This window comes from Fistularia commersonii, chromosome 17 (genome assembly GCF_037954325.1).
Source record: "Fistularia commersonii isolate RoL2024-O1a breed Wild chromosome 17, RoL_Fcom_v1.0, whole genome shotgun sequence".
In the NCBI taxonomy this organism is placed as follows: Eukaryota; Metazoa; Chordata; class Actinopteri; order Syngnathiformes; family Fistulariidae; genus Fistularia; species Fistularia commersonii.
In genome coordinates this window covers 17,774,782-17,791,964 of record NC_141300.1, presented here as the reverse complement: position 1 = coordinate 17,791,964, position 17,183 = coordinate 17,774,782, and the positions used below count along the sequence as shown (strand labels likewise).

Genomic DNA, 17,183 nt, shown 5'->3' with positions numbered 1-17,183 from the left:
CGCGTTCAAAGCGAGTTTATTTTGAAAAATTCCAACAGAGCGGAAATCCGCTTTGCATTAGCGCCAGCTTTACTAGCCTCTGCCGCAGCATCGACCTTGGTGCTAATCTCGGGATGGCAGGGAATGTCTGGAGGTCAGCGGTAAGTGTGGAAAAATCACCCAAATGTTATTTACGCTTATTTCTAAGAGGTCAGAGTAACTTGCATTTCGTCGGCGGATGTGTGGTCCGTACAAGATTCCATATTCGGCTAAATATTGGAGCCCTAACCTGCCGCTTGCTATGCGTTAGCACACCTGCTACTTCCGCGTAGTTACTATAGCGACCTGACTCTGGCGCATGCTTGTTTTGGACTAGCTAACCTAAGCTAGGATGCTTATGTTCTTAAAACCTGACGGGAAATATGTATTTATGTATGAATGAATGGTTTCTCATAAAGGATTAGCTTCACGACTAGTAGCTCGAAATGATCGTTAATGATAAGGTCATATTTTGGCACCACATGTCTGTGAATGTCCCTCATCTAACTTACAGATTGTTAATCTACTCAGAAAGTGGCGTTTATCGATCAGTGGCAAGGATGAGATCAAGGCTCAGGAAGTAAGTTCAGCATAGTTCCATAACAAGACCTTGACCATCTTCTTCCTGCCTGGAGAAAAGAGCTGATGTTGGTAGAAATCTCCCCCAGTAGTGACAGCATCCTTATCTTGAATGGGCATATTCGCTTTGCAATGCTTTCCAAATCAAAACAGCTTGTTAAATGTCTGTTTTGATCTCAAATCTAAAACCTTCCCCTGTTGTTGCGAGAGTAATATTGAGCTCGTGCTGCTGTCCATGTTGCTGCAAGCCTGCAGGGTTTTATGCGCCTGAACGCTACACACTTTTCATCCTAGGCTGGTTTGGACCTTTTCAAAAAAAAATATTCATCTGCGCAGAGGTGACAGACTCTTTGCTTGTTGACAGCAACTACGTGCTGTCAAACAGGACTAACCCTGCGGTGAAATGGGTTTGCTGGTTCCAGAAGAGCCTTTGCAGTTTCCCACAAGTGGTTTGATCAAAAGAAAAATGAAATCCAAACCCTTCCAGATAAGTCTTACGACACAGAGTACACTAATATCGGGAGACTCCCTTCATAGTAATCCAAGTCATGAACGTTCCATCTGTTATAATTCATTATCTCATGAATGAACTGTGAAATAGATACAGATGTTCTTGTAAAAATCTGTGTCTTTTTGATCGTCAGGTGCCGCGGGTGGTCGGAGCTTTGAGGAAAGAAGCTCAGCCGCCGAGGACGTTCATCCGTGGGGTAGGAGCTTCCATTTGTGATCACAATCAAAGCTTTCCCTAAACAACAACTTTTTAAATTAAACACGTAGTTTATCGAGGCGCAGTCTGAAATTGATGTTTGCGTTTTTGTTTTCTGTTTCGCAGATGCAAACGGTCACCTTAATCCCCGGCGACGGAATCGGTCCAGAGATTTCTTCTGCTGTCATGAAGATTTTTGAAGCGGCCAAAGTTAGTAGCTTGGGAGGCACGAGGATCAGATCAACTCTAGAAAAGCCATTGAGAAAAATTGGATCGCTTGGAATTGCATTTGATAACAAATATATCTTTGCCTTCTACCAAATGATTTTTGATCCAGGCCCCCATCCAGTGGGAAGAGAGAATTGTTACTGCCATTCAAGGGCCTGGTGGCAAGTGGATGATCCCTCCAGATGCCAAAGAATCAATGGACAGAAACAAAATCGGCTTGAAAGGTGAGCCGCGCAAATGTTTGACGCATTCCAGATGGACACGATCTACCGCACACGCTAGTGATTTTGAATTACGTGAACAATCCGCAGGTCCCTTAAAGACGCCCATAGCTGCCGGCCATCCCTCCATGAACCTGCTGCTGAGGAAAACATTTGACCTCTACGCCAATGTGCGCCCCTGTGTGTCCATCGAGGGCTACAAGACGCCCTTTACCGACGTGAACCTTGTCACCATCAGGGAGAACACAGAGGGAGAATACAGCGGGATTGAACACGTGGTAAACACTCTTAACCCCTTTCCCTAACATAAATATTTGACTTATTCCTACATTGAGTCAAAACAAAATTCTATTTATATTTTCTTTGGGTAGACAGTGCACTTCCCCCCGTTTATCTATTTTAAGAGGCAAATGTTTAGTTATTCTGCATCCTTCTCGTGGCCGATATTAATATCATCCCAGCCGTGTTCGCTGTTTGTGTCTCACCCGAGCCGGGATTTTTCTGACCTGTATGTTTCCAGATTGTCGACGGGGTGGTGCAGAGCATTAAGCTCATCACAGAACAAGCCAGTCAGCGCATAGCGGAGTATGCGTTCGAATACGCCAGGAATAATCAGAGGACCAGCGTCACCGCCGTCCACAAAGCCAATATTATGTAAGCCGTGATACATTTTAGAGATATATACTTTTTACTGTAGAAACTGCAGATGTCCTTCTCTTTAACCTTTTTTTTTTTTTTTTTTTCCCTAAGGCGTATGTCAGATGGTCTCTTCCTAAGAAAGTGCCGGGAGGCTGCTGAGAAGCACAAAGATGTGAAATTCACAGAGATGTACTTGGACACTGTTTGCCTCAATGTAAATGTTTTTCTCTTTTTCTAAAGGCATTTTTACACCTAAAATCCCAAGTGATGTGTGGCTCTTAATACCTGTTTGTACAGATGGTACAGGATCCCACCCAGTTTGATGTTTTGGTGATGCCAAATTTGTACGGCGATATATTGAGGCAAGTCATGTCGAATAATCCACCGGCCTTTATTTCACTCTGTCATACATTTTGAGCGGAGAGACAAATATTCCGTTTTGCAACATACTCACTGTCACATGAATCGGCTGATAACATACATCGATTGCAGAGGAGGGTAACAAGAATACAATACAGGAAGACATTAAAGATGGTCTGAGGTCTAGATTTTTAGACAGAAAAGGCAAGAAAAACTTTGGATTAGGTGCAAATCTTGAGTGAAAATTCAAGACGTTCCTCTGACGGGCGCTGTCTCATTCAAGTGATCTCCTTCTGCAGCTAATTTGAACAATCACTACATTCCTGTCTTCATGCACACTTTTGTGTTTGACACCCTCGCAGCGATCTTTGTGCCGGGCTCATCGGCGGTCTCGGAGTGACTCCGAGCGGAAACATCGGCGCCAACGGTGTTGCCATATTTGAGTCGGTTTGTTCATTTTATTTTTATTAGTTTATTTATCCAATCACTCCTCTGACAATTTAAAAAGGGCTGGTCTCTAAGAGGACTCAGACTTTGTTTTCCAGTTTTTGGGTCTCTGTGAAACGTGGGCTTCGTTCTGTTCACCAGGTTCATGGAACGGCCCCGGATATAGCGGGAAAGGACATGGCCAACCCCACCGCCCTGCTGCTGAGCGCCGTCATGATGCTGCGGCACATGGGCCTGCACGACCACGGCAAGAAGATCGAAGCGGCCTGTTTTGACACCATTCGAGACAAGAAGGTAATGGAATTCCCTATTGAATTACGGCATGGATTTTTAGTTTGCTGTTCCCGTTCTAACTGCCATGTGTTTGCTGTTCCCCCTTGAGGTTCTCACAAAAGACCTGGGCGGAAACTCAAAGTGCTCAGAATTCACAGAAGCAATATGTCAACGGGTGCGGGATATGGACTGAAAGAAGCATCCAGGTTTCGTCGTTTCATGTCACCGACCGGAACTTTTACCATTTCGTATTGTATCTCCACGATTTTAACCAAAAGAAGCGCTTTAAAAAAAAAACAACAAAAAAAACACTCAGGTTATTTTGAGTCACAGCGTCTTATTTATGTTTTTTTATTGTTTCCCTTTCACTCCAAAGCACTGTTGCACTGTCTAGAGATGTACATTTTATCTTGCTCTGGTGATTAATGTCTGCTGTGCTGCTAAAACAAACTTTACTCTAAATGTATTCTTTGGCAAAGCCTGGGTGTTTTTCTCCAAATTACCTGGCAGGACACTTAAAGTGCTTTTAGAAACTGTGCTTCTGTAAGCTCATTAGCGTGGATATATTTACACGCGTGATTCCCAACATACAGACGTGGTTTATTCATGGTAGCGGACGTATGCATGAAGTCTTCTGTCTGTGTAATTTTCAGCCACATCCACGGTGAATGTATACAGAAAGCAAGTATCACGCCGACACCACAAATAATGGATTCTGCTGCTATGAGGGGGAACGGTTACAAGTCAATGACACACTTCTGAATCAGCACAATATTAAATAAATACAGTTTAAGATGTGAATCAAGAAAGCCAGTTTAAGGGCAGAGAAATGTTTAGAATATAATTTTACATAAAAATCGCCGAAAAAGGTGTGTTGTTAAACAAGTTATTGGTATTATATGGACATACATGTTACTCACTACTTGTAAAGTGTTTTTTTTTTTCTCCAAAGTATTGCAAAAGAAAAATTTCTGCATGTGAGGAGACTCAGACAAGCAAAGTTAATGCATGTAAGAACAAGAAATAAAGACATCTGTTGGGAAGTCACAGAGTCAGAGATGCTACTTTATGAGTCACTCTTACGAAGACAGCCTGTAGTGACTGCAAACCAGAAACTAAGTCACGAGAGGCTCAGTGAGGGAGCATCGCTGACTCGCTGCACAAATGTCAAATCCACTTCTGTGTCCGGATTTATTTTCTAGGCCGAACAACCAAGCAAAACAAGGCAAGACACAGCTGGCTGTTCCAAATATTCAGTTTGGAGTTACGTTGCATCTAAGAAAATATTTGCTATCCCTACTCACCATGGTGAATATAATGCCCAATCAATCCTTCCATCGCTGGTCCTTGACCACACCTCAGCCATGACACGCCTCAAGGTGTCTGACAGCTGATGTCCACACAAACATCAGTACCTCAAGCATCACACCTTGGCTTATGGCACTTACAACCCAGCCTGAAATTATCACAGCAAATAAACAAGCAACATGGCATCACAAAACCCACAGTGCCCTTGTTTACGGTCCATCGATGTGCTCTTCTCCCAGGAATCCAAGTCTAGAAGTTCAAAGTTCTTGAGCCACCCATGTCATACTGTCAGTCAGCAAAGCCAGTCTGTCTTTACAAAATTGTCCCATTACAGTGTTTTTAAAGCCAGATGTGCTAGCAGCCCTTTGCACTCTCACTTTAGCCAAGTGTGCAGCAATATCTCTGTCCCATTTGAGCCTTTCCTTGCGTTTCTGTATTTTCTGCTCTTCTTCCTCCAGCGCATTGTACCCTGTGGACGGTTTTGCCACGCTATCAGCGTCTGCTGTAATGCGAGCCGGAGGTGCCTGATACAGAGGACCTCTTACCACTTTTTCACTTGCAGCACTTCGGGTAGATCGCCATTTGGTATGCTATCACTAGGCTTCACATCATCCTGCACGCCTACACGAAGCGTGATGGGGCCTGTGCCCTGTGCTGCGTCATCCATATGAAAGTGATACATCCTTATTCGACGCAACCAAATTATTTTCAAAAGGACCGAAAACATTAATTTCACTCATATTGCCTTTTGAAGCTCAGCAACTCACTGATTCACACCATGAACTAATATCCCAGCAAAGTGTTTGTAATTTTCCCCAGAGTTTGTTTCACAGCCGTAAATATTGGAAAACATCACAAATAGCCTTTAAACCAGCACATACAAGGCATGCTCCCCAATAGACGTGTTGCCAGTCAAACTGCATTCAATTCAACAAACACAGCATGAGTCGATGTGAGCGATACAGGCCTACCGGTCTGAAGTCCACGTCGCACCGAGCTTCTGGCGTTGCAGTTATGCACTGTACAGTGTGATACTTGTGTCCACGTATTCCGTTTGGGTGTAGTTTTTTTGCTGACAGAGTTGTTGTGACACCAAAACTAAAAAAACAAAGTCACCAAGAGACTTAGTGTCTGTACTTATTTCCGAACAACCAAGCAAAACACGGCCGGGCACAGCTTGTTGTTCCAAACATGCGGCTCATAGTTAAAGTTCAGGCTCAACAAAAAGCACACTCTCATCCATGCAACTGCTGTGGTAGACAGGTGAAGTTAATGCCCAATCATTCCATCCCTGCTGCTGGACCACACCCCCTCATGACATGCGTGAAGAGTGTCTCACAGCTGATGTCGACACAGACACTGATTTCTTAGCACAGCGCTCCCCAAACTGCAGCCCGGGGGCCGGATACGGCCGCCTCCACATTTTGCCCGGCCCCTGAACAATAACAGAGATGCATTATAATTTTATTTTCATTCTGGCCACGTAATCCTGACTTGTACATGCATAGAACGTAACATTCTATTCCACCCTTCTGCAGTCTGTGCCCCATCTGAAACCCTCCCTCAAAAAAAAAAACAAATCCTGGACACACCCCTGTCAAATAACACGGAATGATGGCGAAAAGATTAAGGAAGAGAAAAATAGATTCAGAGTGCAGGGTATTTAACCTGCAGTGGGCAAACGATTATGTTTTTTGTTCAAGTCAAAGAAAAGGCAGTTTGTCTCATCCGTCAAGAGACGAGACAAAGACATTATTCATTAATAATGTTATTATTTATTTTTATTTTTTTCCTGTCAAGATCCCAGAAAGGGTTCATTTTTGGTTATGCGTGCCTTTCTCGAAAACAATAAATGTTTACATTTGGACACCTCTGCGATCGTCACACTTTTTGTTACAAACTGGCCCAGACACCCGTCAGAGAAGGAAAAAGTTATTTGGACCACGCAGGAAAAAGTTTGAGGACCCCTGCCTTAGCTTATCACACCTACACAGCTAAGCGATGCAACTTCAGGATGAGACTGAATCAAAATAAAACATGCTCTTACATTCGGCTCATAAATTGTATCTTTTTAACTGGAACTGGAATTCCAGCAATAGGCAACATAAATATTGTTAAAATTTTGCCCAAGACAAGAAAATTTGCTCCTTTCCCATTAAGTGTCTGTCATGGTGATTTACACAATCAGCTGTTTTTCCTATTATAAAGATTTCAATTAATTTCTGTATGGAAGCCTGATTGTTGATACCATCAGGTCGTCCACTGGGGACTTTGGTTGCTCGGCTACCTTTTTATCAGCAAATCTTCGGGGATTAAGTTCTTCTCTGAAGTACTGCTAGCTTGGTTGAATTTCAGCTCTGTGTGTGTTGTAATAGTCAGTGAAAATTAACAAACAAATGAGTATATTTTGCAACCGCTCGTTCTTCGGGCACCACTTCAACTGCATCTGTGGGAACGCTCTCTTCCCATCAGTGCAGACGGAGCGACGGCACCCTGACATTTCTGTTTGTGACTCACCAGGATCAGAGCGGTCCTCGCTGTGACGTGCACTCGGCGGAGGCAGCCTTACGCAAGCAGCTCCATCATACTGGCCTTACTTGCCTTTGGTTTTGTTCATCCTGATGCACAAGAGGGGTTCTCGAGCATCGGCTTCAACAAAATAGGTTTCCATTTGAGCCATAATGAAATCATTGTCAACACAGTCCAGCATGTGAACTGACATTCGCAGACAATTCTTTATCTTTGAGTCGCACTTCAGTTGAAACATTGTCTGTCAAACATTTGTCCATGTCAAATCTGCTTTCAGCCATATTTCTGTCTCCCTTTTATAAGTCATCCTGAACTAAATGAATAATCCGGTAAACAAGCCAGGAAATTGCACACTGTGGAATAATACGGAGGGAAGAAAACCCATCAAGGGAAGCAACAGAAGAAAACTAACAGAAGATGACGCAGGTGTAGTTAAATAGCCAGCTGACAAAGGCATGTCCTTTGTTCATGTCGGGGGATTTGTGTTTCGGGTTCCTTTTTATTATTTCCTCCTTTTAACTATTCCGAAAAGATCCATCCATGCTTCGGGGTGGGTGATTATAAAATCCCTCCGAGACGGCATCTAATCCCGCTGTGGTCACAGACTGTGGATCCTCTGAATGACCAGTAATAGTCTCTACCCTCTGCGTTCTCACACTCCCTGTGTTTTCCATGTGCGGCAGAAACACACCCCTATTACTGTTAATGTATTAATGACCACAGGCAACACTAATATTACAGCTAGCTCTTCAATGTACACTCCCAGATCCCGGTCGGCACGCTGTCCAGCCGAGAGTGAGTTCTCCCGGCCTTCTGTCTCTCCGGTGTGTCCGTGGTACCGTCTTAGCTGTATGGGTGGCTTTGCATCCTCATAAACAGATCCAGTGGTTGCCTACCGACCGCTTTTGTCACAAATTCAGTGGTATTTCACCTCTCAAAACTCAAGTTTGCATGATCTCCAGGACTTCCAGCAGAGATTGTCCTACTGATCCATTCATCATGAGTCAGTTTCTGTGCTTGACTAGATTAATGCTATGTAAATTTAAACTGATGTCCACATTTGCGGATAGTCGGCCTATAGGTTTCAGGCCCGCATGCATACTTTCCAGGCTTTCCCACTGAAATGATGATCGGTTCCTGCTAGAATCTTGATCAAGCCACCGGCTTTCATCACCTTGAGACAGAGCGCTAACAGCTTTCCCAGACTTCTCACGCGGTAATGCCTGATCATGTTAAAGCCTAGTTCATCTTTCTCGCACTCACAGGAATGCAGAACTTAGTTAGCCACCATAAATTCAAACGCTGGAACTTCATGAGAACTCAGACACTGCTTCTGCTGGTTAAGTAATTTGAGCAGTACAAATACATTTTTAATTTCTTTAAGATTTAACATCTTGTTTTGCCATGATATCCCTTTTGTTTTCACAGTCTGTCTTTGCATTTAGTAAATACCTGTAATACAGCCGACTGCGCACCTCAAGTTTATTGTACTTTGACGGACTAGAAGCGGCGCACTGCTCAGTTTTACAAAACCTATTCTTCTGTCGGGTCTTTAGCACAGTTAGCTTCCATGAGTGGCACTCCTGCCACCCTAAGGTTCCCCAATCCCCATCAACCTCTGTCAAAGTTTTCTTGCATATGCAGATTTCCTTTTTATTTCTTCTAACTGACATTTTTGCAGCTCTGTCTAGATTTGTTTTTATCTTTTCATTTACCAGCGTCCAAACAGCGCAACCTTCCTTTTGTCTTCACAGACAGCATGTTCCCCTATATGACATCACGGCATCACGCATTTAAATGTTGACGCTTCATTGTTCCAAGTCATGTTCTGGAGGTCTTAAGGCTGGCAGTAGGAGAGGTCCGCTTTGAGTGTTTCACAAACAAAGGTGGGTCAATTATTCATTTGCACGTGTACTTGCATAACTTGAATGTTTGTAGGCTTTAAAACCTGTAATCGAATTGCTCCTGAGGCCAAAGGTGATTGTACGTTCAAGATTCAATGTGTTTATTGTCATATGTACAGTCTGGATATGTATTTCCCTGAACAATGAAAATCTTATTATGCTATAGCAATAAATAGTTGCAGCCAGATGTAAACAGCGCAATGACAGGTAAACAGTATTGACAGGCTGTGCAAGTTAAAAGAAAGAACGCAAATTGAAATGTAAACAGTTGTGTTATGGCTACATAGCCATCATCCAATTCAATTCAAAAAACTTTATTGGTCCCCCGAAGGCAATTACAAATTGCCATTTACCATTTACCAACTGAAAATCCAGATACTTTTATCTCCAGACATCCGGGAAGGAAAAAAATATCTCGACTGGCCTTTCATTCAGTTTGTTTTTCAAAATTCCAACAGTATGGATCGTAATATTTCCCCCCATTCCGCTGTCTATTTTTATCCTTGCTGTTGTACATTTTACTGTCCATTTTTTGCAGATGTCTTTAGCTATCTTTTACTTCTCCGTTAAAGTCTCTGTTATTTATTTTTAAACTCATTATTGAGAATGTCATTGTTGCACTGCTGTGACAAATGAATTTCCTCCATGGTTATCCATAGCATTATCTTTATTCAAGTCTTATCCAGTAAGACCAAAATGCTGGAAAGAGGAATTTACAAAGACCATATCGTACTTGAAAACGAGAATGAGTGGAGTGGATTTAATCGAATAATTGTATCCTTGACTGCATACTGCCTTTACGTTATGAATAATAAATAAGAGTCCCAGTGACTCGAAAGCTTCTCCTTCCTGTGAACACTAGCTAGCTCGCTAGCGGCTGTTGTCATCTTGCTAGCCAACGCATCCGGGTCTTCGAGTAGTGGGGAAGTGACTGCGGAGGTCGCCGGGTAGAAAACATTAGCCTTTTACTTCTAATCCTTCTAAAATGTAAATATCAACGTTTAAAAGCAGGTAGTGTCGGGATCTCGCCGGCCCTCTTACCGCATCCACTCCTCCCCCTCGCCTTCCTCCCTCCCCCAGGTCTTTACGAGACTCCCGTCGTCTCTCAGCCAACGAAACATCCGGTCGCTGCCGCAAAGAGCTCTGGAAAGTTCCACGCCGAGTCGCAGCTGTATAAGAAAAGCACCAGCCATCTTTTGGACACCGGATCACGGGGAAATTACACGCGTGGAAGCGCTCCGAGGGGGAAGAAGGAAACGCCGAGCAGCGGATAAGTAAGTAGAAAAGAAGCGTAGAATGTGCGAGAAGCCTCGCGGCGCACGAGCCTCAGTTACCGTTGACGAGCGCACGTGCTGGCCGCGATGGCGTTTGGTGACGACAGTTAGCCGGCGCGAGCGCAGCTAACGGGCTCTCGCTAGCTCCATCCGGTTTTTTTTTTTTTACCCGCCGCCGGCGTCAACTCAGTAGCCGTTGGCTAACACCGGACGCCCCGGGGCGACTGGGAACGGGCTAACGTTTCGCCGCTCGGCTCATTCTACCCCCCATTTTAATGACAACTACTGCTAAGGTCGACTGGTGAGCTCATTTGGTTTGTGATCTGTGTTGTCGTAGCAGCGCGTCGCCATGGTGCACGAAACCGGCTTCTACGACCTCCTGGGTGTCAGCCCCAAAGCCACCGCGGACGAAATCAAGAGAGCCTACCGAAAACTCGCCCTGAAATATCACCCCGACAAGAATCCCAACGAAGGGGAGAAGGTGAGTTGACGCTCGAAATAGCCACTTACCGCCGCGTATGGGCCGACGGAAATGCCCGCAATGTCTAATTTTAAACGTCGCCGGAGTTACAAGAGTAGAACTTTGTGGAAAGATCTAGAAGCCAGCCTCGCTCCCGAGGTGCGGGCGGAGGATTAAGTTCTGCCACACCGAGCGCAGATGGCCTTTCGAGGGGGGAAAACACCGTGACTTATGGAAAATATTAAAAATCCTCCAATTATCTTTACTCGATAGAACGAAAACATTTACATTCTTTGCTGACTCACTTGTTACATAACACGCCAGGCGACCTTAAATCGAGGTTTCAGCTTTAAAAGCACGCCAACAAGAACTTGCAATGGCCCCGTCCCTAGAAAGACCCTGTCAGATATGAACGCCTCAGAGCATTGCTCTCTGTTGGTTCATTATCAATACCTTTTTGAATTGGTTTTAAAAATATGTTTCTCTCCCTCCCTTCTTCTGGCGCCAGTTTAAGCTCATATCTCAGGCGTACGAAGTGCTGTCGGATCCCAAAAAGAGGGACCTGTATGACCAAGGAGGGGAGCAAGCGATCAAGGAGGGCGGCGTCGGCGGAGGAACGTCGCCTATGGACATCTTCAACATGTTCTTTGGAGGCGGCGGGAGAATGCAGAGAGAGAGACGAGGTACACATTTCCTCCCCCATAAGTCCACCGTCACAATTGCAACCATCGCTAAATAAAACCATATACGTTAATGCACGATAGTCCGAAAACTACGCTGTACAAGACTATTTCTCCTTCCAGGAAAGAATGTTGTTCATCAGCTCAGTGTTACATTGGAAGAGATGTACAACGGCACAACGAGGAAGCTTGCGCTTCAAAAGAATGTTATCTGTGAAAAGTGTGACGGTGAGTAGTCTTAGTTTGGGTTTCTATAAAGTCATTTTAAATCAGGCTCAAGTTCACTTACATTTTCACTGTTGGCTGCAGGCTACGGCGGCAAGAAAGGATCCTTGGAGAAGTGTGCGACTTGTAAAGGGAGAGGGTTACAGATTAGAGTGCAACAGATTGGACCAGGCATGATTCAGCAGATCCAAAGCATTTGTTCGGACTGCCAGGGCCACGGAGAGTCCTTCAGCTCCAAGGACCGCTGCAAGAACTGCAATGGGCAGAAAGTAGAGCGCAAGAAGAAAATTCTTGAAGTTCATATCGACAAAGGTATTTTCCTTTCTCGATCAGGACCGGCTGCTTTATATCTGCGCCGTAGTCCCAACTCAATTGTTGAATGCGTTCCACAGGTATGAAAGATGGTCAAAAAATCACATTCCATGGAGAAGGTGACCAGGAACCTGGACTGGAACCCGGCGATGTTATAATCATACTGGATCAGACAGATCATCTACTGTTCCAGAGGCAAGATGATAACTTGATTATGAAGATGAACATTAAACTTGTTGAGGCCCTGTGTGGTTTCAAAAAGGTGATCCAGACACTTGACAACAGAACGCTGATCATCACCTCCCATCCAGGTACGTTAGACCCGATCACATTTACAGAAGTACTAATGCATTTGGGTCAGGCGGTTGTCTTTAAATGTCAGCTGTCTTTCTTGACCTCAGGGGAAGTCATCAAGAACAGCGACGCGAAGCTGGTTCAGAACGAGGGCATGCCGATATACAGGAATCCTTGTGAAAGGGGACAACTAATCATTCAGTTCCAGGTAAGTCAATACTCTACAAATATTGTCTCTACTGGGAGGTGTCTCCCCCCTCCCCCCAAAGAATTTCAGACGTTTTTACGTGATTTATCCCACAGGTGGAATTTCCAGAGAAAAACTGGCTCCCTGAGCATCTCATGTTCCAGCTCGAAAGGCTGCTTCCTCCTAGGGAGGACATAATAGTAACCGATGATATGGAGGAGGTGGAACTCTCTGAGATCGATGAGCGCACGAAACAGAGGAACTACAACGGAGAAGCATATGATGAAGATGATGAAGGACCAAGGGGAGGGGTCCAGTGCCAGACACAGTGATTTATTAAAACACTGGTCAGTTTTATCCCACCACTAAGTTAATTAAAAGCAGTGTGCTCCACATACACGACTGACTTTAAATTAATGCCATTTAACGTGACTTTTTGTTAAACATAAATATGCACGATATTTATGTTCTCCAAATTCTCAAAACTATTTTTCGATGTCATCGTCCATACAGTCTATTTAAGATTCTTGTCCTTTTTATATGTTTTCGTTCCCATGAAACCTAAGATACTCAGAAGCGAAAAGGACTACTTGTATGCTTTCTGTGAAGGTAATCTGTCATGACAGCTCTGATATTTTCTTCTTTCCCTTCAATAAAAGTCCCAAGGTGCCTAATTTTTGATTTTTCTATTGACTTTGAATATTCTCCATGGGGTGGGAAAATACATCAAAATGATATTCAGAGGCAATTTACCGTATTTTCCGCACTACTAGGCCTATCTAAAAGCCTTTAATTTTCTCAAAAACTGACAGTGTGCCTTATAATACGATGTGCCTTATGTATGGATCAGTATTTGTTAATTATGGCTACCGCAGTCAAGGGGTGTCGCTGAAGTAGCAGCGATAAAGGGGAATTCCAGTCCCACCACGTGTGTGTGTGTGTGTTTAAAGACCCAAAATGGCACCTTTCAAGAAACACACTTAAGACGCAGAGTTCGAACTCAGGGCAATCAGTCACGCAGTAGAACACAGGAATAGAGCAGCAGTCAGAGAATTCAACATTAATGGTGCGGAAGTAGAGGAAGCAACAAGATGACCGTGCCAAGTAAAGAAGACTAAACAGTTTCTGAGGAAACAATACGAGACGGCCACAGTTAGAGGACTAACATGAATAGCGGGCTGTTGAACAGAGCGGCAAGCAGAATGAAGGCAACAGCGCTAGCTAGCGACATAAACATCAATGAATTCAGAAGCGACCCTTCTTGCTTTCATTTATGAAAAGCTTTGAACTGCGACAAATGGAGTTGGAAAAACATTGTTTTCAACAAAGGCGGTGCAATGGAATGGTGAATGGACTAACTTGTTCTGGGAGTGAACGGTGTTGTCAGAACGTTGGTTTGTATTCTATTAATGAAGTTTAACCAACTTATCTGACTGTTTAGTTGACATTCCCTTTAGCGCAGCTTCATTTAGTGGATACATAACGCAACCCCAGCCACTCGTGTTCTACTCTACAGTTCTACTCTATGCCCTTTATAATGTGGTGGACCTTATATATTAAGTTTTAAAATAGGCCATTCATTGAAGGTGCGCCTTATAACCCGATGCCCCTTATAGTGCGATAAATACAGTGCAAGCACACACCTGCTTAGAAATAACTCATCACTTAGTTGGTCTTAAGTGGTGCTGAGGAATATGAAACAGGCCATTGTTTGACAATACACGATGTGTAATTACAAACGGCCACATTATGAGAAGTCTACAATTCCTACCCACAGCTGAAATGTGCGGTCAAAGTGTCTCCGTCAAGCTCAAGGTATCTTTAATAATAATATATCCTATATTAATCCCTGTGGGGAAATTGATTCTCTGCAATGATCCCATCGTGGATCACCATGAGCGGTATGCTGCCTTGGAGCGGCGAGGGCTTCAGCAACTCACTAGGAGCCGGGAATCCAACCGGGAATGTTCAGAACCAAAGACGATCGCTCGACCTCCTGCCTACGCTGCCTCCAATTTGATATTTAGCATATCAAAGATAATCTATCTTACCAGACCCCCCCTTTTATTACATGTGAACTCAAAAGACACATGGACTCTAGAGGGAAATACAGTGATGGCCCATAGAGCAATAATATAGAATTCTAACATCATGGGCAATATTGAAGAACAGAATCGCTATAACATGGCTTCTCTGTGACAGAGCATCCTGCAAAGGGCTTTTAAATAGCTTTATACAGTTGCAAACCCAGCCACAATTGATAATACTGGGACAAGCGCCACCAGTATTTAACCTTGCAGAATGCTACCCCCTGTCAATCGTACCTTTCCCCCTTTGGGCTGGAACAGCACCACGGAGCTCCACGGAGCACCACACACACACAGCACCATGGAGCACCACACACACACACAGCACCATGGAGCACCACAGAGCACCCCACACACACACAGCACCATGGAGCACCACAGAGCACCCCACACACAGCACCACGGTCTGGGCATTGATCTTGTAGCAGCCTGGAGAGGAACTCTGTTAATGCACTTTGAAACATCAAGGCACTTTAATTAGAAGTGTCTGCAATATGATCCGGAAGTACAGCTAAGACACTGCTGCACAAGATGCAATCTATCCTGTGTGTGTGTGTGTGTGTGTGTGTGTGTGTGTGTATGTGTGTGTGAGGGGGGGAGGTGCTGCTGCTGCTGCTCCTGAAATGAGTAACAATTGATGACTTCCAATCCATTAAGTAAGAGACTGAACAAGTATTTTCTTTTTAGGTCTTCTTTTATCATTTTCAAAAGAAGAATGAAGATAATCTATATTAAGCTGAAATGAAAGACAAAAAATGACAAACTGGAAACAGGTTTATCCACGTCCAAAGCACCTTTTAGCACAGAATGAGGTCTCAGAAATGTTGCTAACATAAGTTAGCAGCACACTTAAACTAAATAAAGATTTTAATATTAACCTAATTTAACTCTGTCAAACTCGTCATTTTATCAGAGCGTCAGATGTCAATTTGTATTCAACCCAACATCATTTTTATAAAACGATGATGATGAAACAATAAAGTTACAATCACTTCTTTTCATCCACGGTGTTGGACGTGTGGCGGGAAGAGCGGCGGCCAGCAGCTGCTTATGTAGAAACTCCGTCACATTTTTCAACCAAACCAAAACCAAACTCTCAACTTGTAGTAAAAAAGTTGGCTTGGGATGCGGAATTAGTTTTTTTTCTTAATGTTTGGATCATTTTGTGCTTCATGTTGTTGTTTTTCTCTTGCGCTTTCAAAAAAGGAATAGGATTCATTAGAAACAAAATCATGTAAAGATTCGCTTAAAATGAAAAGTCTGAGATAATACATTTGTGGGGAAAAAAATAAGTTAGTTTTTCTCCGTAGTGTTTTTTGTTTTGTTTTGTGTGTTTCTATTTTACGTATACGTGCACGTAAACCTTTTTTATTTACTTTTTGGCCAACAAGAAAATGAAGTCGTCTCCGGTAGGGTCCTTAAATTTGCTTTTAAATTAGAACAACAGATAGAAAATGAAACTGTAGGGAGATTTTTTTTTCAAAGTCTAAAATTATATACTTGTAAAACCGATGGAAAAAAATAAAATTTGATCCGAAGCGTTTTTTCATTGAATTTTGTGTTTTTTTTGCCTTCTTGCCCAAAAATATAAATAAATTAATTAAAAATAAATTAAATAAATACATGAAATTAATAATAAATTAATTAAAAATACATTAAAAAGATGTATGTATGGGCAAGAAGGCAAAAAAAAATAAAAAAATATTTTGTTAACAAGAAAATGAAGGCGTCCCTAATTTAGTTTTTTAAAATCAGAACAACAGATGCAAATCAGGAGAGCTGGGTCTGTCCTGGGAGTGGAGCTGGAGTCTGTTGTGCAGATGTCAGAGAGGAGGATGCTGAGGAAGCTCCACAGCATCATGGACAATGTCCATCACCCCCTGCATGGACACTGACATCCTGTCAGAGCTCTTTCAGTCGTAGACTGAAACCACCAAGGAGCTCCACTGAACGCCACAGGAGGTCTTTCCTACCTGAGGCTATCAGACTTTTTAATTCCTCTTCCTTCAGCCGCAGGGAATCTTCAAATCTTTGTACATTTTAAGACCTTAAAACACTTGATAGCCTTTACTTTGACACTTTATACACTGCTCCAAAAAATAAAGGGAACACTTAAAAAACACATCCTAGATCTAAATGAATGAAATATTCTGATGAAATACTTTGCTCTTTACACAGTTGAATGTGCTGACAACAAAATCACACAGAAATGATCAATGGAAATCAATTGTATCAACCCATGGAGGTCTGGATTAGGAATCACACTCAAAATTAAAGTGTAAAAACAAACTCCAGGCTGATCCAACATTGATGTAATGTCCTTAAAACAAGTGAAAATGAATCTGTGTTGCTTCCTGAGTGGACACTATGATTTCACACAAGTGGGATTGACTTGGAGTCACATTGTGTTGTTCAAGTGTTCCCTTTATTTTTTTGAGCAGTATATTTTATT

General features: G+C 43.1%; 2 protein-coding genes across 5 annotated transcripts; both read left to right on the top strand.

Moving 5' to 3' along the window:
* Positions 1–73: 73 nt before the first annotated feature.
* Positions 74–4,647, top strand: idh3a (isocitrate dehydrogenase (NAD(+)) 3 catalytic subunit alpha). Of its 3 annotated transcripts, none has more exons than XM_086163782.1 (12): positions 79–140; positions 533–598; positions 1,242–1,304; positions 1,430–1,513; positions 1,641–1,755; positions 1,843–2,030; positions 2,273–2,406; positions 2,503–2,605; positions 2,689–2,753; positions 3,114–3,198; positions 3,340–3,492; positions 3,581–4,647. In XM_086163782.1, the coding sequence occupies exons 1-12, from the start codon at positions 114–116 to the stop codon at positions 3,662–3,664; spliced, it is 1,167 nt and encodes a 388-aa protein (XP_086019908.1). In that variant the 5' UTR covers positions 79–113; the 3' UTR covers positions 3,665–4,647. The 3 variants fall into 3 exon arrangements, with proteins under 3 accessions (XP_086019910.1, XP_086019908.1, XP_086019909.1); XM_086163783.1 differs by lacking the exon at positions 533–598 and adding an exon at positions 962–1,084 and having other exon boundaries at positions 88–140; XM_086163784.1 differs by lacking the exon at positions 533–598 and having other exon boundaries at positions 74–140.
* A 5,651-nt stretch (positions 4,648–10,298) lies between these two features.
* On the top strand, positions 10,299–13,318 carry dnaja (DnaJ heat shock protein family (Hsp40) member A). Of its 2 annotated transcripts, none has more exons than XM_086163430.1 (8): positions 10,299–10,486; positions 10,824–10,967; positions 11,455–11,629; positions 11,750–11,854; positions 11,936–12,163; positions 12,244–12,474; positions 12,565–12,665; positions 12,761–13,318. In XM_086163430.1, exons 2-8 carry the CDS (start codon positions 10,836–10,838, stop codon positions 12,974–12,976), a joined length of 1,188 nt encoding a protein of 395 aa, XP_086019556.1. In that variant the 5' UTR covers positions 10,299–10,486; positions 10,824–10,835; the 3' UTR covers positions 12,977–13,318. The 2 variants fall into 2 exon arrangements, with proteins under 2 accessions (XP_086019556.1, XP_086019557.1); XM_086163431.1 differs by having other exon boundaries at positions 10,345–10,486; positions 10,827–10,967.
* Positions 13,319–17,183: the final 3,865 nt, after the last annotated feature.

Bases quoted from the DNA above. Each gene is read 5' to 3' on its own strand.
- idh3a (XM_086163782.1), top strand. From the start codon at position 114: ATGGCAGGGAATGTCTGGAGGTCAGCG. The intron at 599-1,241 runs GTAAGTTCAGCA...TTTGATCGTCAG, and splicing joins ATGAGATCAAGGCTCAGGAA to GTGCCGCGGGTGGTCGGAGC. The intron at 1,305-1,429 runs GTAGGAGCTTCC...TCTGTTTCGCAG, and splicing joins CGAGGACGTTCATCCGTGGG to ATGCAAACGGTCACCTTAAT.
- dnaja (XM_086163430.1), top strand. From the start codon at position 10,836: ATGGTGCACGAAACCGGCTTCTACGACCTCCTGGGTGTCAGCCCCAAA. The intron at 11,630-11,749 runs GTACACATTTCC...TTCTCCTTCCAG, and splicing joins AATGCAGAGAGAGAGACGAG to GAAAGAATGTTGTTCATCAG. The intron at 12,475-12,564 runs GTACGTTAGACC...TCTTGACCTCAG, and splicing joins GATCATCACCTCCCATCCAG to GGGAAGTCATCAAGAACAGC.